Source organism: Lithobates pipiens, unplaced genomic scaffold (assembly GCF_037356315.1).
Source record: "Lithobates pipiens isolate NorthernLeopardFrog02 unplaced genomic scaffold, aLitPip1_a1.2 Scaffold_13, whole genome shotgun sequence".
Lineage (NCBI taxonomy): Eukaryota > Metazoa > Chordata > Amphibia > Anura > Ranidae > Lithobates > Lithobates pipiens.
This window is the reverse complement of record NW_027507718.1, coordinates 41924330-41949953: the sequence shown is the minus strand read 5'-3', so window position 1 is coordinate 41949953 and position 25624 is coordinate 41924330. Positions and strand designations below refer to the sequence as shown.

At 39.2% G+C, this 25624-nt stretch overlaps 1 protein-coding gene across 1 annotated transcript in view; it reads right to left on the bottom strand.

The window, feature by feature from the left end:
- The window catches only part of RIC1 (RIC1 partner of RAB6A GEF complex), a 217357-nt gene that overhangs the window by 51309 nt on the left and 140424 nt on the right, over positions 1 to 25624 (bottom strand). The window contains exons 13-17 of the mRNA XM_077475048.1: positions 13317 to 13355; positions 11586 to 11696; positions 10733 to 10822; positions 10378 to 10538; positions 4528 to 4666 (exon numbers count right to left, since the gene is read on the bottom strand). Of these exons, the coding sequence (XP_077331174.1) occupies positions 4528 to 4666; positions 10378 to 10538; positions 10733 to 10822; positions 11586 to 11696; positions 13317 to 13355 (540 nt within the window). The remainder of the gene's footprint in view (positions 1 to 4527; positions 4667 to 10377; positions 10539 to 10732; positions 10823 to 11585; positions 11697 to 13316; positions 13356 to 25624) is intronic.

Below are 25624 nucleotides of genomic sequence, written 5' to 3'. Positions count from 1 at the left end.
GTGCCCCACTAGCAGCCAAATAGCGCCGCTAAAATGATGGTAAAGAGCCGCTAAAACTTGCAGCGTTTTACCATCAACGCCTGCCCGCTCCAGTGTGAAAGCGGCCTTCATAAGTGATACAGAAGATTTCTTACATTTAAACATTTATTAAACAAAACAAACCTCCAGTTTACTTGTATGTATGATTTAGATTTTAAAAAAAAAAAAAAAAACGGTAGTCAAAACTTTTGGACGAAAAAAAAAAATGGGCCAACGTTACTGTTTTTACATTTTTTTTTTTTAAATAGTGTATTTTTTTCCCCAAAAAATGACATAAAATATTGCAACAGCCGCTATTTTATTCCCTAGGATCTCTGCTAAAAAAAATATATATAATTTTTGGGGGGTCTAAGTGATTTTCTGGCAGAAAATACAGGATTTTTACTTGTAAGAAACAAGTGTCAGAAAAGATTTAGTCTTTAAATGGTTAAACTGAGAACTTCTACACACTGAGATGAGTTCATTCATTGAAGTGTAAACATTGTATCTTTCTGTTCTTTTCTTGGCAGGCTGCCCAGAGAGGAGGAAAGTCGTTTCTATGAGGACTCAGGCAACTTACACTGACTTCTATTACAGAAGTCTTTCCAAGTCCTGCTGTTCTAAATCTGCCTTTTTATCAGCACAATCGGCCGATGCCGATTAATTAAAAAACGGCAAATATCGGCCGATATATCGCCCGGCCGATATATCGGTCGACCTCTAATGCTGTATGTTCACTAAGATTCTCTAACAAACCTCTGAGTGCTTCACAGAATAGCTGTATTTATACTGAGATCAAATTACACACAGATGGACTCTATTTACTAATTAGGTGACTTCTGTAGGTAGATTTTAGTTAGGGGTATCAGAGTAAAGGGGGCTGAATACAAATGCACGCCACACTTTTCAGATATTTGTAAACCATTTGGAAAACCATTTATCATTTTCCTTCCACGTCACAATTATGTGCCAATAAGTTTTTGTTGGTCTATCTCGCAAAATCTCAATAAAATACATTTATGTTTTTGGTTGGTTGAAAAAAACGTGGAACATTTCAAGGGGTATGAATACTATTTCAAGGCACTGTAAGTGAGGGAAACAGAGGGAGAAGAGAAACATTGGAACACTAGTTCAGTACCATAGTGCAAAGGGGTATTTGTTTTGGAAGAATAAATCATCTCCAACATTGAGTGTCCTACACGTGTGAATGTTGCTACATTATGTAAAACTACTAGTCTATATTTTTAAAGTTTAGAATGGGGGGTGACCCAAGATTGTGCAGAATTTTAAAAGGTGCCTTGAACGAAAAAAGGTTGGAGAAACACTGCTCTACAGTAAGTCATTGCTTTAGTAGAATGGGACCTTGCCAAGTCTATGTTATGAATGACCCACTTCTTAATACAGGACTCCTCAAATGGATTCTGGGACTTCAAGGAATCCCAGTTGGGCAACAGCACTAGTAGAAGCTACAGGCCACTCCTATTTCCAGAGTGCCATGTACCTCATCAAGAAGAGCCAAAATGTTCTCTCCAAGCCTGGGCGCTATAGCAGCTGCTTGCTACTATACAGGGGAAACACCATCTGGCAGAGATTGTGGAGTCTCTGTCACATAGAGCCCTCATATTGCAATGCTTGTCAAGGGCAACTTAGCTTTGATTGCATGAGGTAAAAACCTTGAGTACTCACGAACTGGCCACTGGAGGCAGGAGAAGTTCAAAGAGAAGGTCACGGTATATCACAAAAAAGGACTAGTTGAAGTGGAACTGCATGTCTCTTGCGATTAGAAGCATTGGCAGGAAGGTGTTGCTCGACACTGAATGATGGGAATAGTGTGTGGAGTGCAATTGTGCAACACTCCAGCTAGTGACGCATTCAATTCTAAACCCTTACCGTGGAAAACAATGGAAAGTTAAGGTAATAACAACAAGTTCCAATAAGTCTAATGAAGTTTTGATTGAAGAAAAATATTGAAAAATTAAAAAATGGCTAGCAATAACATAATTTTCTTTTTTTTGTAGAGAAAAGACTTCAATATAACTATAACTTATAGGACACTATTAAAAAAAAAAAAAAAAAAAAAAAAAACGGAGGCATTCTGGGTGTGGGAGGGGTTATACCAGGCCGGTCACTGTTAGGCACCATTCACACATCTAGCAAGAGCAGAGCTTCGTGCTTTTAGCATGTTTTCAGAGCTGCATCATTAATTGTAATGGGCTGCTGTGCTCCGAAAACATGCCAATGTAGCTCCTGTACCTTTTATGGAGCCAACTTTAGAGCGTTTGTTGTGCGTTTTGTCATGTGACAAAATGCCTGTTTTCTTGCAGATCTGGGGTGCCACATTAATGGCACCCAAAGGCTCATTGCGTGTTCTGTGGTAATTTTAACATACTCTAGAATTGCGCAATTCTGCTGGTGATTTTAGCAAGCCCAGATATAAAACAGGACCTTATTTTAGTTTGACAGCATTCTAATCTCTGTGGCAATATAACCCATGTCTTTGACTTTTGTGTCCATCATTGAATAAGAAATAAAAGTTACTTAAGTTGAATAAATTGATTTAGCATTTGTAATATTTAGACGGAATAAAGGTGGATAAAGCACCTGGCCCTGATGGCATCCACCCACGGATCCTAAAAGAATTGAGCTCTGTAATTTCAGAGCCATTGTATCGAATTTTTAGGGACTCGTTAATGACGGGAATAGTACCACTGGATTGGCGCAGGGCCAATGTGGTGCCTATATTTAAAAAGGGATCAAAGTCTTTACCAAGTAACTATAGACCTGTTAGCTTAACTTCTATAGCTGGGAAGATACTGGAGCGTTTAATAAAAGACCACATCAACGAGTTCTTGCTGAACAAAAACACTTTAAGCAACAGACAGCATGGATTCATGAAAGACAGAAGTTGTCAGACAAATCGGATTTCTTTTTATGAGAAGGTAAGCAAAACCTTGGACAGAGGGGTAGCGGTGGATGTGGTATACTTGGATTTTGCAAAAGCGTTCGCTACAGTTCCGCACACACGGCTCATGTGTAAGGTAAAGTCTACAGGTTTGGAAATATCAGTTTGTAAACGGATAGAAAACTGGCTAAAAGACAGAATTCAGAGAGTAGTGATGAATGATTCTTACTCTGAATGGTCTAAGGTTATCAGTGGTGTACCCCAAGGTTCAGTGCTGGGACCCTTACTTTTTAACATCTTTATAAATGATATTGGGTCTGGGATCAAAAGTAACATTTCTGTCTTTGCAGATGACACCAAGCTATGCAGTGGAATAACGTCCTTACAGGATGTCTCCAATTTACAAGCCGACCTCAATGCTCTGTCTAATTGGGCGACTATGTGGCAGATGAGGTTTAATGTTGATAAATGTAAAGTTATGCACTTGGGGGCTAAGAATATGCATGCATCATACATGCTAGGGGGAGTACAACTGGGGGAATCCATAGTGGAGAAGGATCTGGGGGTTTTGGTAGATCATAAGCTCAATAACATGCAATGCCAAGCTGCTGTTTCCAAAGCGAGCAAAGTCCTTTCTTGTATTAAGAGAGGTATGGACTCCAGAGAGAGAGAGAGAGAGAGAGAGCTATAAATTTTGCCCCTGTACAAATCATTAGTAAGACCTCACCTGGAATATGCAGTTCAGTTTTGGGCACCAGTTCTCAAAGGATATCGGGGAACTGGAGAAAGTGCAGAGAAGGGCAACCAAACTGATAAGAGGCATGGAGGAGCTCAGCTATGAGGAGAGATTAGAGGAACTAAATTTATTCACACTTGAGAAGAGGAGAATAAGGGGGGATATGATCAACATGTTCAAATATATTAGGGGTCCATATAGTGAACTTGGTGTTGAGTTATTCTCTGTACGGTCAACCCAGAGGACACGGGGGCACTCTTTACGTCTAGAGGAAAAGAGATTTCATCTTCAAGTACGGAAAGGTTTCTTCACAGTTAGAGCTGTGAAAATGTGGAATAGACTCCCGTCAGAGGTGGTTCTGGCCAGCTCAGTAGATTGCTTTAAGAAAGGCCTGGATACTTTCCTGAATGTACATAATATAACTGGGTATTAACATAGGTAAAGTTGATCCAGGGAAAATCCGATTGCCTCTTGGGGGATCAGGAAGGAATTTTTTTCCCCTGCTGTAGCAAATTGGAGCATGCTCTGCTGGGGTTTATTTCACCTTCCTCTGGATCAATTGTGGGCATAAAATTGGGTGTATTGGATTGTACGATTATTTTTTATTTTATTTATTTGTTTTTAAGGTTGAACTGGATGGACTTGTGTCTTTTTTTAACCTGACTAACCATGTAACAGGTCTCTGTAACAGGTCTCCTGAATCTGGAAACATCACTAATTAAAGACGTACTAAATGATAGACATTACACAATTCAACCAACATAAATACCCTATAGCACTCACTGTTGTGATTATTAAGGTAACAATTAAAAGGAAAAAAAAAAAAAAAATTATAAAAAGACACAACCTGATCTTACTTATGGCACCATACCTGTTGAGGCATTTTTAATGAAATACCAGTTTCTGTTCTCACCGAAGTTAAGGTAACTGACACCACAAGAGATGGGTGAGGTATGTACCGAGACATGGACACCTCCTGGAGGACTTGTAAACACACTGAAGGATTTGGCCTGTAGAAGATTAGATGAACAAATATGTAAATATGTAGGAGGGTGTCACAGTCAACTAGTCACAGGAAAACCAAAAACACAAATATACAAGCATTACAGTTTACATAAAATATTCACAAATAATAATAAAAATCAAATAAATTTGATATATACAGCGGGTAAAATAACTATTGAACACATTACTATTTTTCTAGGTAAATAGATTTCTAGAAAGGTGCTATTGACATGCAATTTTCAACACATCAGTAACACATGCATTCCATGTAGGGCTGCAACTAACGATTATTTTCATAATCGATTAGTTGGCCGATTGCTGTTTAGATTAATCGGTTAATAACCTTAAAAAAAAGGCAATTTATTCTTAAATATCTCTATGCCGTAGTAAATATAAATAACCAACTATATGGTTAGGGAGCAAAATATCTAATCCACTCTGAGAATAACAGACAGAAGAGATATACTGTATATACTATTAGAGGAGAGAGATAATGTATATACCAGTACTATTAGAAGAGATACTGTATATACTATTAGAGGCTATATACTGTATATATATATATATATATATATATATATATATATATATATATATATTAGAGGAGAGATATAATGTATATACTATTAGAGGGGATATACTGTATAAACTATTAGCAGAGATATACCGTATATACTATTAGAGGAATTATATATAGTGTATATACTATTAGAGGAGAGATGTACTATTAAAGGGTCAATCTAGTAAATATCATCAGACTCATTAACTTTAACCCCATTTTGTTACTGCCCGATTAATCGATTATGAAAATGGTAATCGATTAATTTCATAATCGATTAGTTGTTTCAGCCCTAATTCCATGCATATAAAAAAACCTCAAAACAAATAAGTTCAGAAATGGTTGTGTTTAAAAAGAATGAAATGACACAGGGAAAAAGTATTCAACACGCTAATCGAAATGTATTTAATACTTTGTACAAAATCCAATGTTGGTAATGACCGCTTCAAGACACCTCCTGTATGGAGAAACTAGCTGCATGCATTGCTCAGGTGTGATTATGGCCCATTCTTCCACACATTCTTCAAATCTTGAAGGTTCCGTGGGCTTCTTCTATGAACTCTGATCTTTCGTTCTTTCCATTGATTTTCTATAGTCAGTTGATTGGCTGGGCCATCCCAACAGCTTTATTTTCTTTCTTTGAAACCAATGGAGTTTCCTTGGCTTTGTGTTTGGGATCGCTACATTGCTGAAATAACCACCCTCGTTTTAGCTTCATCATTCTGGTAGATGGCAGCAGATTTTTATCAAGAATGTCTTGTACATACATACATTTTTCCATTCATCCTTCCTTGATATGAAGTTTGCCAGTACCATATGCTAAAAAACTTCCCCAACATGATGTTCCCACCTCCAAACTTTACTGTTGGTATGGGGGTGTTTTTGGCGTGATGTGCAGTGCCATTTGACCTCCAAACATGGTGTGTATTATTGCATCCAGAGTTCAATTTTGGTCTCATATGACCAGACTATATTCTCCCATTATTTCACAGACTTTTCTAAATGTTGTGTGCAAACTATAAACAAGTTTTAACATGCTTTTCAATCAGCAATTGAGTCTTGTGTGGTGAGCATGCATACAGGCCATGGCAGTTGAGTGCATTACTTATTGTTTTCTTTGAAACAATTGTACCTGCTAATTCCAAGTCTTTCTGAAGCTCTCCACAAGTAGGCCTTGGCTCTTGGACAACACTTCTGATAATTCTTTGCACTCCTCTTTCAGTTATCTTGCGAAGAGCACCTGGTCATGGTATGTGGAAATTATGTTCTTCAAACTTCTGCATTATGGTGCTTACTGGAACATTCAGAAATCCTTCTGTAACCAATGGTATCAGTATGTTTTGCAACAATGTCGCTTTTACCCATCATGAAATGTGACACCTTGGTAAAAAGACACCTTTTTATATGCCATCAGTTCAGACTGAACCAGCTGATATTAATTTGTACTGACAAGGGGCAGGATTGCTTTGCAATTACTGACAGATTTCAGCTGGTGTGTTGGCTGTCCATGCCTTTTTGCACCTCTATTTCTTCATACATTCAATTCTTTTTCCCTGTGTAATTCCATTTTATTATACATTTTATCATACATAACTTCTGAACATATTTGTTTTGGTTTCTTTGTATGCATGGTTTGTTACCAACATGTGGTGAAAATGTCATGTCAATAGCACCTTTAGAAATCTATTTACTCAGAAAAATGGTTACATGTTCAATAACTTATTTTAACTGCTGTATTAGAAATGTGTATAAAGCACCCTTTACAGGCATAACATGTATACCCTACAATAGCACTCTTTGATGAACAGTAATGACATTTTACCAGGCTCAGAACAATGGTCTTCTCTTACATTATAAGGAGCAACAACTCCAAAGGCAGCAGCAAAAACCATACAATTCTTCAGAAATATTTTAAGGATTTTCATAGGACACACAAAAATGGACTTGGGGTGTTAACCATTCCCTACATTATTTACACCTTTAGATATACTTGTAACCAGTATGTATATGTATCGGGTACTTTGAGAGCTCTCCATTTCAGTTTCTCAGTTTGTACACCGATTGAGGCCTCTAAATGGTGAAGAGCAGATTTGGGAATTAGACAGAGATATTATAGATTTTGGTGCATCTATGACCTTTTATGTCTGTGTATGATGCTTTAGGCCACAATTTCCCACCTATATCTTAAAAAAAAAAAAAAAACAGTAACCTTTAGCAGGTTATAATTAACCACAGATGCCATCACTAGACCACAAAGAAAGGACTTTAAGGGTAAGTTCACCTTTGTACACCCCCCCCCCCCCCCCCCAATTCCATCTTCCCTATACACCAATATAGCATTCATGTACTTTTTTTGCAAAAATATCAAAGCTTTCCATTAAATCTACAGTCACTTACTTTTTTTGTCCTAATCCACGTTTCCAGACATTTCCATGAGTAATGTCTTCTTCCTGATCAGACTTTAGGTCATGACACAGGAAGGAGTTGACCAGCTGACCTCATTAGCACACACCCTGCATCATCCAACCTTCCATTCCCAGTCCACGTTTTTTAAATGAAATGCAAAAAATCAGTGATCACCCTTCTCACTAAATACACAATCAGATTGCATAGTGTATGACCATCTTTATACAAGTACATAGGAGGGAGTGGACAAAAACACTCAGCTGTCAAGCCCCCTTTCGCAACCCTGCATAGCGGGAACTCTCATTCCCACATGCATTTTATATATTTTTTTCCAGCGAGGGGGAGTCATTTTGGAGCATTTTTACTCCTCACACATAGGGCAGCCCATCCACCCGAATAGGCTGCCCTACACACAGCAGTCGCACCAAAGAAGCTTCAGAACTATTTGTTAGAGTGGAGCGTTTTTTACTGCGACTTTTGGTGCAGGGCATTTCTGAAATGCAAGCAAATGCACAGATGTGAATGGAGCCTCGTTGTTCTTATGTTATCCCACCAATTTCACTTTCAAACCCCAATCACATCTAGCATAGTGGGAGCGCACATTTTGTGACAAGCATAGGGCAGCCTGTTGATGTTAATTGGCTGCACTACATGTGGTTAATGGGACATTATGATGTTTTGTGGGTTATGTGTTTTTACTGTGCGTTTTATAGCATTTGCCCCTCGTTATTTTCACATGGCAAAATGTGTTTGCTTCTGTGTTTGGTGTGCAGTAAACCATTAATGGCACTGAAAGCCCAACTAGTAATGTTAGGTGTAGAAACATGGCCATACACTATGCAATCTGATTGTATATTTTGTATTTAGTAAGAAGGGTGATCACTGATTGCATTTCATTTAAAAAAATGTGCACTTGGGAATGGAAGGGTGGATGATGCAGGGTGTGTGCTAATGAGGTCAGCTCCTTCCTGTGTCATGACCTAAAGTCTGATCAGAAAGAAGACATTACTAATGGAAACGTCTGGAAACGTTGATTAGGACAAGAAAAGTACGTGTACAAAAGGTAAACTTACCCTTTATGTTCAAAGGGCACCTTCCATTACACAACATGAATATGGATTCTCGCAACAATATTGATGCTACTTCTGGAATCTGCAAATTGCTGCTCTTGTGTGGCATACAAAGGCCATCACAGATGAGTATTAATAAATGCAAAAATTTTTACTGAACAAGGAGGTATGCTAATAGAGACTGGAGAACAAGGAAACATGCAAGATCCCTCTGTTTAGTATCAATAAGTTGTAGAGCGCACAGAGGACAATCTTCAAACTACATACGAAAAAGGAGCTGGAACATGCAAAGCAACAAGGAATCAAAACATCCGCATAACACTTTCTTATAGCCCAGATCCAAAAAACATATTTGTTAGCCAATGATCAGTTAAGCACAACATAAATGAAACAAATTATTCACTGTAAGAGAGACTTTATTGAGCCCTAGTTCACACTTATGCGTTGCGGGAAACGCAGTGAATCCTGTGCATTTCGCACAACACATTGCATTCACATGGCAGCCATGCAATATTCTGTTCGTGTCAATGTTATCTTAAGGACAATTCAAGTGCGAGGGAAAAAAAAAAGGGTCCTGCACAATTTTGGTGCAGATGAGATTTAATTTAGTATGGCTGAAATCGCACCACACAGACAACACATGTGATGTGCACAGGCATGCACATCGCACAAATGTGAACCCAGGCTTACAGTGCTTGAAATGTATTTCTATTAAAATCTAAAAATCTAAATCTAAGGATATAACCTTTGTTTCCTGACTTTTTTTTATTCTGCAATGTAACAATAATCCAGAGTTTAGTAAGAATTTTGGATAAATTCTCCATTTCAAATTCATGCAGGAGTAACCATTGTTATTATAAAAGAAATCCTTGTTTTAACAAATTTTTACTAAAGGTTGAAATAAAAGCTTTGAAAAATACAAAATTGCAAATCGGTTCTCTTCTTTGTAAACTCTATGGGCTCTTATTTTGAACTCTATGGGCATTATGCTTATTAGACACCGAAACCAGAAGTGCCCGATCTGTCATTTTGGGGACTGGCATATTGCTCATCTCTGCACATGTGAGCATTTTAATGTAAAATACATATTTTAGCTGTGAATTTGCTGCACTATTGTCACCATTCTTATTTATGTGGAAACTGGCACAAATGGGAGAGTATTCACATGGGTGGGAATTTTAAAGAAGACAGAGTGATTTTGTCCTGCTGTATTTAGTCATTGGATTTGTGGGCATTATGTTTGGTAAGGTAATTCAGTATGTGGGAATTCCATTGACTTTTGTTAAGAAGTTGCTAATCATATGAGCTTACTGGCTGGCTTATACAGGTTTATTTATATGAAAGGATACACACACAGTAAGCTTAAGGCTTGCTTGATATTATAGAATTGATTAAACTACCACTTTCACTTGCAATTCATGTCATTATACCTCACTGAAAAAGTGCAACAAAAATAACTTATAAATGAAAACGTAGGAGGTACAAGTCTAGACACCGGAAATGGTCATCACTGCTGGTTAGATTACAAAAAGTTCAAGCCTATGGCTAGGCTGGGAAAGTATGGCTTTATAGCTTTAGTTTGTAGGGTAGATAGGATTTTACATAATATGTTAAAGCATTGCTGGATGGAAATTTCCTCTATGCCAAGTGTAACAGAAAACCGATGCCCATCAACACTCACCCATCAGATCTTCTTTCAATACTGTAAAGACAGATAGAGCAGTCTGCTCTAAACAGGATCATCATATCTCTGAACACGCTGAGGAGAAGAGTCTCTAGCTGCACTTTGGTCACATGTGCAAAGGCATTATCCAAGTTGGATGTACGAAGGTAAGCCCGAAGCTTAAAAAAGAAGTCCAAAATGAACAAGTGTTAAAATTATAACTTAAAATATTCCAGTGAGAAAAGAAGCATAATAAAACAGCACAGCCCCATAATTTTAGAAACCTCATTTACTGTTCGCTGCTAAAAACATTTCATAAACTCAAGCCACATATAATATAAACAAAATGTATTATCTTGTAACATCTTCTCACCTCTTCCTGATGATCATTTATATTGTAACATGCTAGAACTATGAAATCATCCCACCAAGCAAGACCTCCCGTCACTGTCATGTTCTGTTCCTAAAGAAGAATACATAAAATAAGAAGAAGCATTTTTAAGGTATAACTAAAAAGGCAAAACTTTTTTTCAGTTTTGGATAGAGTGGAGAGGGATCAGAACACCTGTCAGTTTTTATTGCTACTTCTGCCTCTGTTATGGAATTTCACCATATATGTCCTTCTTACCATTATCAAACGTAAAGGAAAATCTAAAAAGTTGGGGTTCCACCAGAAAGGAGAGGGAATCTTCCAAAGGGAACACTAGTTCTGGTGACAACTAGGAATTCTCTCACTTTGGGAGGGATTTTCTTTCACTTCTTGTTTTGGCTACAGGACAGGAATTGAAGGGAAATGTCTCCAATTTGGGACATTAGCCAAAATCCAAAACAAACAAAAAAAAAAAAAAAAAGACAGACAAGTGTTTTAACCTTTTACTCTATCCAAAATTATAAAAAAAAGTTTTGCCCTTGTTCATTTACTAGGTTCAGCTGTGGTGCAGTAAAGATGCTCTTCATGTTGTGGTCCCACATGTAGAGAAAGGAAAAGAGCAAGGAAGGAAACAAAGGAGGAAGACTGGAAGGGGAGGAAGGGAGAATGGGAGGATGAAGGTGAAAAACAAGGAAAATGAAAAAGGGGGGGGGGGGGGGGGGGGAGTAAAATGAAGGGGAAAAAAAAGGTGTAAAATGAAGGGGGGGGGGGGGGGAAGTAAAATGGAGAAAAGGGGAGAATTAGGGGATGAAAAATGGATGAAAGAATAGGGAGAAAGGGAGGGAGATTGACTTGCCTGTGTAATATTGCCAAACAGCTTCCACTTTTTGGTGACCAAAGAGTAATGTGCAAATCCAAATTTTCCAACAACAGCAACATTTTGCCCATGCTTGTCTATGGCAGAATACTGTAGAAACAAAAGAGGAGTCTGAGAGGTGAACTGCAGGCTAAGTGAAAACTGATAACTTCCATGTATGTTGACATGGTATTTGCTTAAAGTGGATCTGAACGTAGAACCTAAAACATTTATATATTCTATAGGATGTGACTAGGAATGAGCTCAGGCATGTTTGCATGGAAGTTGGCGTAGCGCTGCGCTAATAACAGGCAGTGAGACATTGCCCTGATGTGCGGCTGCAGAGATCGGCAAGGTCTCACTGCCTGTGATCAGCGCAGCTCTGCGCCGACTTCCTGGCGGGCTCTGCACGTGTTCCATGCGAACACTCCTGAGCTCATCCCTAGATGTGACACTTGGAATAGGATTTACTGATATCACTACTACGTTGTATAATGTTCTCTTTGGAAAACCTGTACCTGAGGCCATAACGTACATGTATTTCCCTGCTTGTGCTTTATTCATTCTGTGGATCTGTGCTTTCTGAAGCTCTTCTGCTGCTTGATTATTCTTCCATCAGACCCTTAATCCCTAATCAGGGGGAAGCTCTAAACACAGGAAAGCAAAGCCCTGCCCCTATCAAGATGGCTGTCTCAGGGTAGAACAGAATATGTTAGTTCAGTATTAGGAAAAAGATCAATTGCAGGGAGACCATAGGTAAATACTGGTGCTCCACCTGACTTGCCAGCAATAAAAAAAAAAAAAAAAAAAAAGGAAGAAGGGCATGCCAAGGTCAATCTCTGCCTATATGAACGTTCTCTTTAACAACCCCTGCATGTGCTTACACATGGCATGACAAATTATTTGTAAGCAGTTATAGTCAGCAAGTGGTAAAGAGAAGGCTGCAGTCTGAACGCTCCTCCATTCCTTTAATATAGTCTGTAATACCATTTAGGTAGTTTCCTGTGCATTCTATTGAGTACTTTATGTTCTGTTTTAAATTGCATTTTACTAAACTGTTAATAAATGTTTATTTCTTAATAACATTTTGCAAATAATGCCTTAAATTCTTACTATTTCTTAAAAAGTAATAACACTTTTTAAACAAAACAGATTTCAGTTGTAAATCACAGGCATTACACCAGCATCCTTTATTCATTTGTGCAAGCTCTCTTTAGTTTTTCCTAAACATTTGTGTGTGCATTCTCTAAGACTTAACCATATCATTAAATTTAAAATTTCATTTGCTGCAGCCCTTTATGAGCTCCCCCATAATTCCCCATGGTACACGATCATACTGGCTCAGCAGGTTTAAAAAGATTGAATTACAGTAGAAAGGCAACTATATAGAAGAAGGATTAACTGACCAAAAAACAATCAGCCATAGTAACCCAACCTACACTCCTAAGCTTTCAGGTCTACTTTGCAAATGTAATGTTTGTTAAAATGAAGATGCATTTTATTAGTTAATATTTTATAAATAAAATGTACATAGCACTGCAAATTACTTCCAGTGGGGTGATGGTGCGACAAAGGGTTTTATAGAAATCAAAACAGAATTTTTGGCAAACAGCCTTGTTTCATGCCTTATAAAAGTTATGACTGCTGGTTACAGGTATCATACATATCAGTTTCTTCTTCACAACAGTTTGAAACAAAAAACTATAAAAGATTAAGAAATAGTTTACTCACTCTGATTGGCCAGTTACTCTCAAGGTAAGTGCTATGTACCTAAAGAAAAAAAGAGAAATAACAAAAAGATCACAGATTTTCTTATTATTAAAAGTAAAATAAATGTATCAAAATTAAAAGAATGGTTGGGTATACTTGAACTTAATAAAATGAAATCAAGATAATAATTTTAAGCAAAACTTGTGAAACTGGATCTGCGGAGGTGCATCCAATACATTTTATTCTACAGGCAATAAATCTTTTACTGCACAATATCTTGCATGTATTTGTCAGTCAAAGAGGGAGTCCGTAACATGCAAGATTGATACCTCACACCTTGTGGTGTGACATTTCCTCTCTGCTTTCACCTTAAGGCCCCTTTCACACTTTAATGTCCGTTTTCACGAACTCCGCTTGCTTAGCAGGGATCGATCCGTTGATCCCCATTGAGCAGGCTGATGACAGGTCCGTCTATGCTCACTTTGCTGAGACGGACCTGTTAGAGCTCTCCTCTATGGGGGATCGGATGAAAACGGACCACCTGTCCATTTTAATCTGATCCGACCCTCCAGGCGGATGGAAAAATAGGGTTTCCATCCGTCTGAATTTAGCAAATGGATCGGATGTCAGCATAAAACTACACGGAACGTCTGGTCAGCCCAAAAAACAGAGGCGGACCTGAATGATCCACATGTGTGAAAGGGGCCTAAGGCTCCATTCACACATGTACAACTCCAAAGTTGTGCCGACTTTGGGGAGCAACTTTGATGCAACTTGGAAGGGCGCAACTTGGATACGACTTTTGCTTTTTGACCAGTGATAATGGACAACTGTTGCATTGTATAACATTAAAAGGTATGACTTTCATGCAACATTTAAGGGTTAACACTGAAGTCTCAAGTTGCATGAAAGTCAGATCAAAGTAGTGAATGAACTTATCTGAAGTCGCTGCAACTTTAAGTCACACATATATGAATGGTTATCATTGGAAAACATGGGGAAAGACTTGTCATGCAAATTTGATGTCCAAAGTTGCATGACAAGTCACACAAGTGTGAATGGAGCCTTCGACATGTCTAGGCTTCCTCTCAGATTTCCAAACTTCTATTGTTAGTGGTTTTCTACAAGCATTCCACTAACCCCCTCATCTCCCAATAAGAGATTACCGGTTAACAAATCTAAACCTTTACCCCTTGCCATTTATGGCAACTGGTTTATCAGCTGTATACACTGGATCAAGGGGGAAAAAAAAAAAAAAGTATATATTTGCCTTTTTTGGCTTCTGTGATTCAGGGGGTGAGGTAAATCTCATCAAACTGCCCCCCCCCCCCCTACAGTCTTAATGTAGATTGTGCATATCAGAAAAGGGCAGAAGGCCATTTAAAAGCAGAGCTTGCATTTAAGAGCAATACATTACTGCACCCGTCAACATGTCACAGTTTTTTTTTTTTTTTTTTTTTTTGATAAAAACAATTCTATATTAAACTACCAATCGTGAGCCATCTTAAAATGACCATGTCAAAACTGGAAGAAGCAGCTTTATGCTCATCTCTTGAACCAATGCAATGCTGCTCCTCACCTGTTGCAACTATTTGACATTTAGGGTGGGTCGAATATCTATTACTCACCATCCCCACCTACCACACAATGTCCTTTGAGGGAAAAAAAATGCATGTGGAGGAGCAGGTATTTTATCCAAGTGAACACAGCCTTTTCTTTTACAGGTAGTTCTTTTATTGTTGTGATTATTAGGGCACTTTAACCACTTCAGCCCCGGACCAATAAGCGATTATTGATTGGTTTGCGTACAAGTTATAGCGTTTACAAAATAGGGGATAGCTTTATGGCATTTTTATAAAAAAAAATTTTACTAGTAATTTTTATCATGACTGCAACATTATGCAACACATCGGACATTTTTGACACATTTTTGGGACCATTGTCATTTATACAGCAATCACTGCTATACAAATGCACTGATTCCTGTGTAAATGACACTGGCAGTGAAGGGGTTAACCAGTGGGTGGCAGTGTAGAAGTTAAGTGTTACTAGAGGTGTGTTACTGTTGGGGGCTGGGCTTTCTTTTAGTGAACACTGATCTTTGCTCCAATCACATGGAGCAGAGATCAGCGTCACTTGTTGCTAGGAAGAACAGGGAGATGCTGTTTACAAACGGCATCTCCCAGTTCAGCCACCCCGTGAGACGATCACGGGTATGCCTGCGGCGATAGAGTTCGCGGGACCCGCAACTGGACTCACGGGGGTCCCAACCAGCACGAGATCGTGCCACCGGCGGCACGCTCACGATGGCAGGGCGGCATTAAAGATTGGACGTACCTGTACGCCAATATGCCTGCCCGTGCCATTCTGCCGGCGTACATCGGCGTGCGCTGGTCGGGAAGTGGTTAAGATCACACGTGAGCACAGAAGAGGCAGATTTTTATTTAAAAAACACATTTGGAAAAGTGTATTTAGGAGGGGTAGCCATAATTCATTGGAATCTTTGCAGGTACAATTTTTTGCTTAGTAATGCAGCACTGTAATTGTGTTTTTTGCCTTCTCAAACAGCTTGAAAACGTCAGGCTTGCCATTACTTATGAGCGAGGCTTTATGCATCAGATTTTTAATATACATACATACACATTATATATATATATATATATATATATATATATATATATATATATATATATATATATACAGTGGTGTGAAAAAGTGTTTGCCCCCTTCCTCATTTCCTGTTCCTTTGCATGTTTGTCACACTTAAGTGTTTCGGAACATCAAACCAATTTAAACAATAGTCAAGGACAACACAAGTAAACACAAAATGCAATTTGTAAATGAAGGTGTTTATTATTAAAGGTGAAAAAAAATCCAAACCATCATGGCCCTGTGTGAAAAAGTGATTGCCCCCCTTGTTAAAACATACTATAACTGTGGTTGTCCACACCTGAGTTCAATTTCTCTAGCCACACCCAGGCCTGATTATTGCCACACCTGTTCACAATCAAGGCATCACTTAAATAGGAGCTGCTTGACACAGTAAGGTCCACCAGAAGATCCTTAAAAGCTACACGTCATGCCGAGACCCAAAGAAATTCAGGAACAATTGAGAAAGAAAGTAATTGAGATCTATCAGTCTGGAAAGGGTTATAAAGCCATTTCCAAAGCTTTGGGAATCCAGCGAACCACAGTGAGAGCCATTATCCACAAATGGTGAAGACATGGAACAGTGGTGAACCTTCCCAGGAGTGACCGGCCGCCCAAAATTGCCCCAAGAGCGCAGCGACGACTCATCCAAGAGGTCACAAAAGACCCCACAACAACGTCCAAGGAACTGCAGGCCTCACTTGCCTCAGTTAAGGTCAGCGTTCATGCCTCCACCATCAGGAAAAGACTGGGCAAAAATGGCCTGCATGGCAGAGTTCCAAGGAGAAAACCACTGCTGAGCAAAAAGAACATCAAAGCTCGTCTCAATTTCTCCACAACACATCTTGATGATCCCCAAGACTTTTGGGACAACATTCTGTGGACCGATGAGACAAAAGTGGAACTCTTTGGAAAGTGTGTGTCCAAGTATATCTGGCGTAGAAGGAACACTGCATTTCATAAAAAGAACATTATACCAACAGTAAAATATGGTGGTGGTAGTGTGATGGTCTGGGGCTGTTTTGCTGCTTCAGGACCTGGAAGACTTGCCATGATAAAAGGAACTATTAATTCTGCTGTCTACCAAGAGATCCTGAAGGAGAATGTCCGACCATCTGTTCGTGTACTCAAGCTGAAACGAACTTGGGTTCTGCAGCAGGACAATGATCCTAAACACACCAGCAAGTCCACCACCGAATGGCTGAAGAAAAACAAAATGAAGACTTTGGAGTGGCCTAGCCAAAGTCCTGACCTGAATCCTATTGAGATGTTGTGGTATGACCTTAAAAAGGCCGTTCATGCTCGAAAACCCTCTAATGTAACTGAATTAGGACAATTCTGCAAAGATGAGTGGGCCAAAATTCCTCCAGGACGCTGTAAAAGCCTCATTGCACGTTATCGCAAACGCTTGGTTGCAGTTGTTGCTGCTAAGGGTGGCCCAACCAGTTATTAGGTTTAGGGGGCAATCACTTTTTCACACAGGGCCATGATGGTTTGGATTTTTTTCACCTTTAATAATAAACACCTTCATTTACAAATTGCATTTTGTGTTTACTTGTGTTGTCCTTGACTATTGTTTAAATTGGTTTGATGTTCCGAAACACTTAAGTGTGACAAACATGCAAAGGAACAGGAAATGAGGAAGGGGCAAACACTTTTTCACACCACTGTATATATACATACATACATACATACATACACACACACACACACACAATATATATATATATATATATATATATATATATATATATATATATATATATATATATATATATATATATATATATATATATATATATACATATACATATACATATACATATACACACACACACACACACATACATACATATACACACACACACACACACATACATACATACACACACACACACACACACACACACACACACGCAGCCACTGGTGAGTTTGACCAAGCGCAGTGTATTTATTTCAGTTACTTATGTAGCGCCATCAATTTATGCAGCATTTTACATATACATTCATATCAGTCCCTACCCTCAAGGAGCTTACAATCTAAGGTCCCTAACTCACATTCATAAATACTAGGGACAATTTAGACAGGATCCAATTAACCTACCAGCATGTCTTTGGAGTGTAGGAGGAAACCGGAGTACCCGGAGGAAACCCACGCAGGCACAGGGAGAACATGCAAACTCCAGGTAGGTAGTGTGGTGGCTGGGATTCAAAGCAGTGACCCTTTTCACTGCTTGGCGAAAGTGCTATCCACTACACCACTGTGTATAAAAAGTCTACACAACCCTGTTAAAATAATATGGTTGTATAAGTGTGCACACCCTTAAACTATTACTTTGTTGAAGCGCCTTTTTGATTTTATTACAGCACTCAGTCTTTTTGGGTATGAGTCTATCAGCATGGCACATCTTGACTTGGCAATATTTGCTGGATTGTGAGGGCATCTCCTGTGCACAGCCCTCTTCGGATTACCCCACAGATTTTCAAATGGATTCAGGTCTGGGCCCTGGCTGGGCCATTCCAAAAGTTTAATCTTCTTCTGGTGAAGCCATTCCTTTGTTGATTTGGATGTATGCTTTGGGTCTTTATACTGAAAAATAAAGCTCCTCTTCATATTCAGCTTTCTAGCAGAAGCCTGAAGGTTTTGTGCCAATATTGACTGGTATTTGTAACTGTTTGTAACTCCCTTGAATAAGGCCCCTGTTCCAGCTGAAGAAAAACAGCCCCAAAGCAATGATGGTGCTACCACCATGCTTCACTGTGGGTGTTTTTTGGCAGGGTTTTTCTGCCAAACGTATCTTTTGGAATTCTTGCCAAAAAGTTCAACCTTGGTTTCATCCGACCATAAACACATTTTCCCACGTTTTTGGGAGACTTCAGATGTATTTTTGAAAATTTTAGCTGGGCTTGGATGTTTTTCTTTATAAGAAAAGGCTTCCGTCTTGCCACTCTACTCCATAGCCCAGACATATGAAGAATACGGGAGATTGTTGTCACATGTACCACACAGCCAGTACTTGCCAGGTATTCCTGCAGCTCCTTTAATGTTGCTATAGGACTTTTGGCAGCCTCCCTGACCAGTTTTCTTATCTTTTCATCAATCTTGGAGGAACGTCTAGTTCTTGGTAAAGTCACTGTTGTGCCACATTTTTCCACTTGAGGATGACTGTCTGCACTGTGTTCCATGGTATATCTAATGCCTTGGAAATTCTTTTGCATCCTTCTCCTGACTGATATATTTGCTGTAGGATGCAACTAAGAAAATGTCTGGAAAGACCTACTAGAACAGCTGGGGTTAATCAGAGGCAGGTGTGTACTGGCTTCTATTTAACATGAGTTTAAATTAGATTTCTTAATTCTGAACACAACTACGTCCCCATTTATAAGAGGGTGTACACATTTATGCAACTACGTTATTTTACCCCCCCCCCCCCCCAAAAGATTTCAGTTTGTTTTTCAATTGAGTTGTACAGTTTATAGGTCACATTAAAAGGTGGAAAAAGTTCTAAAATTATTTATCTTTGTCTCATTTTTTTTACATCACAGAAACCTGACATTTTGACAGGGGAGTGTAGACTTTTTATATCCACTGTACATGCGTACAGCTAGCATACGGCCATTCTTTACTATGGGTTCATTTATTATTGTATATTTCATTCTTATTGCAATGTTTAATGAAAACATCTAGTAGTTACAAAGTATCACCCTGGCTTTATTAGTCGCTCATTTGTTTACTTATTCATAGTGGAAAGAGTTCCCTTCATGCTGTTGACCAGAATAAAGCCTGGGACCATTTATAATTTATTTCAAGCAGGAGTCATTTGAGACTTGACGCCGATATTTATATAACATGCTAGACTACTAAGAGCCACATGTTTTATATCGGTTTATATCGGTTATTCTTCCATATCCAAGGTAACTTACCAACAGCACCCAGATTTAAGCATCATAATATAAAAATCAAATATAATATATTTAATATTTAGTAGTACAAAATGTACTTAAAGTCACAGTGTACCCCTTGTCTTTGTTAATCTCTACATTAGGCAATGAAAAAATGAGGGCCAGCAGAGCCTGGGCCTCAGTCTAAAACATTCCTGGCATATAGCTCTGGTACAGGATGACATCACTGCCAGCAATTATATAACAGACTTTTCACAAGCATTTAACATTTTCATGTATATTTTAGTCTGTTCGTAAAGCAGCTTGTAATATGCTGTGTTTAACAGCGAGTTCTAAGGCAAACCATTACACATTCCTTTGACACAAAGAAATCCAAGACAAGCCACAGCATGCAATCATTTGGGCTCTGAAATATAAAATAGCACGCAATGCAGATAATCTTACATTGGTTTGTTAAAGGGTCAAATGTTTAAGGAAAGACTGTTTTCCTAACTTTAAGATGTAAGATCATCAGACACTCTTCTATGATGCTGTAATGTATATAGTCAAGAGTCTTTATATACAGAAGGTTTCCAATGGCAAGATATTACCTTTGTCACTAATACAGCTCTAGAAGATCTTGGGACAAGTTGCAACAGATTAACGCTGATACAGTATTCCTAAATATTTGTCGCATACTTTATCAGAAAGCAGCACACCTATGAAAGCAACTTAAAGTCAAACTTTAGTCAGAAAATGAAGGCCTGCTACAGTGAGGGAAAAAGGTATTTGATCCCCTGCTGATTTTGTACATTTGCCCACTGACAAAGAAATGATCAGTCTATAATTGTAATGGTAGATTTTTTTTCAACAGTGAGAGACAGAACAAAAAAATCCAGAAAAACGCATTTCAAAAAAGTTATAAATTGATTTGCATTTTAATGAGTGACTTAAATATTTGACCCATTCGCAAAACATGACTTGGTACTTGGTGGCAAAACCCTTGTTGGCAATCACAGAGGTCAGATGTTTCTTGTAGTTGGCCACCAGGTTTGCACACATCTCATCTCCTCTTTGCAGATCCTCTCCAAGTCCATAAGGTTTCAAGGCTGACATTTGGCAACTCAAACCTTCAGCTCCCTGCACATGGGAAGAATGGCTAGGCCACTCTAGGACCTTAATGTGCTTCTTTTTGAGCCACTCCGTTGGCCTTGGCCGTGTGTTTTGGGTCATTGTCATGCTGAAATACCCATCCACAACCCAATTTCAATGCCCTGGCTAAGCGAAGGGGGTTTTCACACATGATTTGATGGTGCATGGCCCTTGTCCATCATTTGTTTGATGTGGTGAAATTGTCCTGTCCCCTTAACAGAAAAACACCCCCAAAGCATGTTGTTTCCACCTCCATATTTGAAGGTGGGGATGGTGTTCTTGGGGTCACATAGGCAGCATTCCTCCTCCAAACACGGCGACTTGAGTTGATGCCAAATAGCTAGATTTTGGTCTCATCTGACCACAAGACTCACACAATTCTCCTCTGAATCAAATGTTCATTATCAAACTTCAGACAGGCCAGTACTTTGAGCAGAGGGATGCTGCGGGCACTGCAGGATTTTAGTCCTTCATGGCATAGTGTGTTACCAATTGTTTTCTTGGTGACTATGGTCCCAGCTGCCTTGAGATTATTGACAAGATTCTCCCGTGTAGTTCTGGGCTTATTCCTCATTGTTCTCATGATCATTGAAACTCCACGAGGTGAAATCTTGAGTTAGAAGCAACAGACAGAGGGAGATTGACAGTAATTTTGTGTTTTGTCCATTTGCAAATAATCGCACCAACTGTTGTCACCTTCTCACCAAGCTGCTTGGCGATGGTTTTGTAGCCCATTGCAGCCTTGTGTAGGTCTACAATCTTGTCCCTGACATCCTTGGACAGCTCTTTGATCTTGGCCATGGTGGAGCGATTGGAATTCGATTGATTGCTTCTGTAGACAGGTGTCTTTTATACAGGTAAGCAGCTGAGATTAGGAACACTCCTTTTAAGAGAGTGCGCCTAATCTCAGCTCATTACCTATATAGAAGACACCTGGGAGACAGAAATCTTGCTGACTGATAGGGGATCAAATACTTATTTCACTCATTAAAATGCAAATACATTTATAACCTTTTTTTAAATGTGTTTTTCTGGATATTTTTGTTGTTATTCTGTCTCTCTCTGTTAAAATAAACCTACCATTAAAATTATAGATTGATCATTTCTTTGTCAGTGGGCAAATGTACAAAATCAGCAGGGGATCAAATACCTTTTTCCCTCACTGTAGATAACTTCAGGTTGGCCCCTTTCACAGGTATAGTTATGTAAAACATTGAAAATAAGCATCTATACTGTTTAAAATCCAGTAATACACTGTCTCACCCTGTTCTGCACATGCTCAGTTGCTCCCCATTTTTAGGCACTGTGCCGAAAATCTGAGCCACTGGAGTCCGATCAGCTGATAGCCTAAAATACTGCTGCTCCGTTCTCAGGCTTCAGCAAAATGGCAGCGGCAAAAAAGAAACAGAAGCAATGCTGTAGGCAACGTACAGTACACACTAATTTTGCTAGCATAATGTAAAATGTATGTTCTTTCCCCCCAAAAAAAAAAAAAAAAAAAAAAACACACCTTTTTCTCCAAGTTGTTATGGGTAAAGTTCCCCTTTAAAAGGACATCCTAACAATTAGTTTGGTTTCGTGATTGCAAGTTTCCAGTAGCTGTCTTGTATATCTTTAAAGTAATGAGTAATTATGAAAAACAGATGCATATTTGCCATTGGACGTGCCAACTGTTTTTTTTTGTGAATCCTGGATTGCACGTGACATTTAGGGTTTGTAATTTCAAGGGTAAAAGTAGATTTTACATGTAGGTAAAGGTAAAATAGCTGTGAGCTATGCAACAAACTTGATGTCAGAGGACCTGCAACCACCAGAGAAAAACAAACATTTAACCCAGCCTTTCTCAACCTTTTCAACACAGAGGAAACCTTGAAATAGGTCTCTGGTCTCAGGGAACCCCTTCTAAAAATTAGAATTTTTCAACTCGTGCTACAGTAATGTGATGGTCAGTGGGAAGAATGGTCCATACACTTGTGGTCATTGGGAAGAATTACCTCCTTACAGATAGCTAAAAAGATCAATGGTGGGAGTGGGAACTTATCTGAGAGGCAGAAATTGCCCAATGCTGGAGGAATCCCTAGCAACCTTTGGAGGAACCCTGGTTGAGAATCACTGATTTAACCCTTGCAGAGTGGGGCCATCACACTGCAAGGGAGGATGTTTCTTTTCCTGGAGTTCTGCTTTGGGAAGAAAATAAACTCACAGACACAAAAAAATAAAAAAAATTTCAGGTCTACAGTGACCACATAGTATCTGACAGAATGATAGTGGTTGAAAATCCCCAGCTGACACTGAAAAAAATAAACTTCCACTTAACCACAAACTTACAGCATCTGATCTGGCAAAACAAATGGATTCCTTGTGGTAATATGTAAATCCCCCTAAATAGAAAATATCCCAAGTGTGACATAATTCTGTAAACAAAATGACGGTGTTGCGCTTTCTTCCTGTGAGAACCAGAACATTGTGAAGATTTTGTGAGCATGCTGAGAATAATATCTACTCAGCAGAACCATGACACTAGACAATTCACCAATAATAAACTGTAACACCCTAGGCAAAATAAAAGTTATTGACCCTAGTCCTATGAAAAATCAGTCCACTTCCCCATACCCATTAACCATCATATCTGTAAATAGAGCTCTCCCATATACACTCGGAAAAAAAGAAAAAAACAAACAAACTCTATAACCAGTTTAATTACAAAATATATAACATTTTGAAGAACAGGAAATAGCCATGCTGATTATTACAACACATGTTCTGGGCAGAACAGTCTAAACAAAAATAAAAATCCTTGGGTTGGAGTACATCACAAGACACCTAACAAGATCATATCCATCACATAAGAGGTTATTCTGCCACCTTCAGGTTATTGGACACTGGCAAAGAGAAAAAAAAGAAAGAAAAAAAAAACAAAAAACAAAAAAAAAAAAAAACAAAAAAAAAAAAACAGGAAATTTACTCACAGGCATAATCCCTCCCAGCCAGGCATTGCGTCAGTTTTTTTTAGCAAGGCAAATAAAACAGAAAGAGGGGTGCGATCCCTGTGTCCCGTGGTGTACACCAAGGAAAGGATTTTACAGGTAAACCAAAAAAACTGGAATTTTGTTCTTACCTATAAAATTCGTTACTTTGAGTACATCACGGGACACATAACCGCCACCTATAGGTCATTGGACACTGGCAAAAAAAAAGACAGGAAGTTCTCCCCTAGATAACCCTTTCCCATAAAGGAAGTACTTCAGGCTTGTAGAAAGCTATGAACCACCACACAGAGGATGGATCTCTGTGTCCCGTGATGTACTCCAAGAAATAGATGTTATAGGAGAGCATAAAAATCCAAAATTTCCTTATCATACATCGTAGAACACAGAGCCACCACACTACATCCTTACGCTGTAGTCTGCTAGACTAACCAGACAAAGGAAGCAACCTCAGTGACACCAACATCCACTTGGTAAAAGTATGAACTGAAGACCAGGTAGTAGCCTTACAAACTTGAACTATCGAAGCCTGGTGTCGAATAACTCTGAGAGCACCAACAGTCCTGGTAGAATGAGTAGTTACTGAAAATGGTGAAACTTTGCCCTTTAGACCATAAGCTTGAGAAATAATCGGACATATATCCATTGGGAAATGGTAGATTTGAAAAGCGCGTGAACCTTCATAAAGCCTTCAGGAAGGCACAAAAAGCAAATTGGACTAATGAACTTCAGCAGTCATCTTCAGGTAAATCTTGACTGCATGAACCACATCCAAGGTGTGAAGAGCCCTGTACCCTGGCATCCATGGGTTAGGACAAAAACAAGATAAAACAATGTCCTGGTTAAGATGGAATGAAGAGCCCACCTTCAGTAAAAAGGACAACTGAGGGCATTAAACTACCTGGTCACTGTGGAGTACCAGAACAGTGCCTTACAGGCAAGAGCAACCGAAAACTTCTGAAACTCTATAAGCCAAAGTAATGGTAATCAAAAAATAACTTCCTTAGGAGTGCATTCACACCTACAAATGCACTTCCTTAGGGGTGCATTCACACCTACAAATGCACACACTCATGCAATCATTAGCCCTGGAAGCAGACTGCATACATTCATGGCCGATTACTCACGTGTGCTCTCTGCCATGATAAATTACATTCTAGTGGCCGCGACTAACTGCGGAGATCAGCAGCCTCGCATTGCCTTGGATGGGACTGCCTCCCACAGCTTATTGTAAGAAACCCTGCTGGGGTTCTCGCTTCTAATAGGACAGGTGTGAATGCACCCCAAGACCCCTTTCACACTTGGGTGTTTTTAAGGCGCATTCGGGCTAAATAATAGCTCCTGAAAAATGCCTCCCCTGCAGCCCCAGTGCTTTCACTCTGGGGCGGTGTGCTTGCATGACGGTAGAAAAAGTCCTGCAAACAACATCTTTTGGGAGGTGTGGGAAAGTGTACACACCCTTCTCCACCACCCCTGCCATTGGAATCAATGGGCACCGCTGCAAAACGCTTCGGACACGGACGCTTAGCAAGGACTTTTAACCCTTAATTTGGCCGCTAGCGGGGTTCAAAGAGTCCCGCTAGTGGCCAAAAAACAACGCTAAAATTAGCAGCGCTTTACCGCTAATGCCTCTTCGCCCCAGTGAAAAAGTAGCCTTAT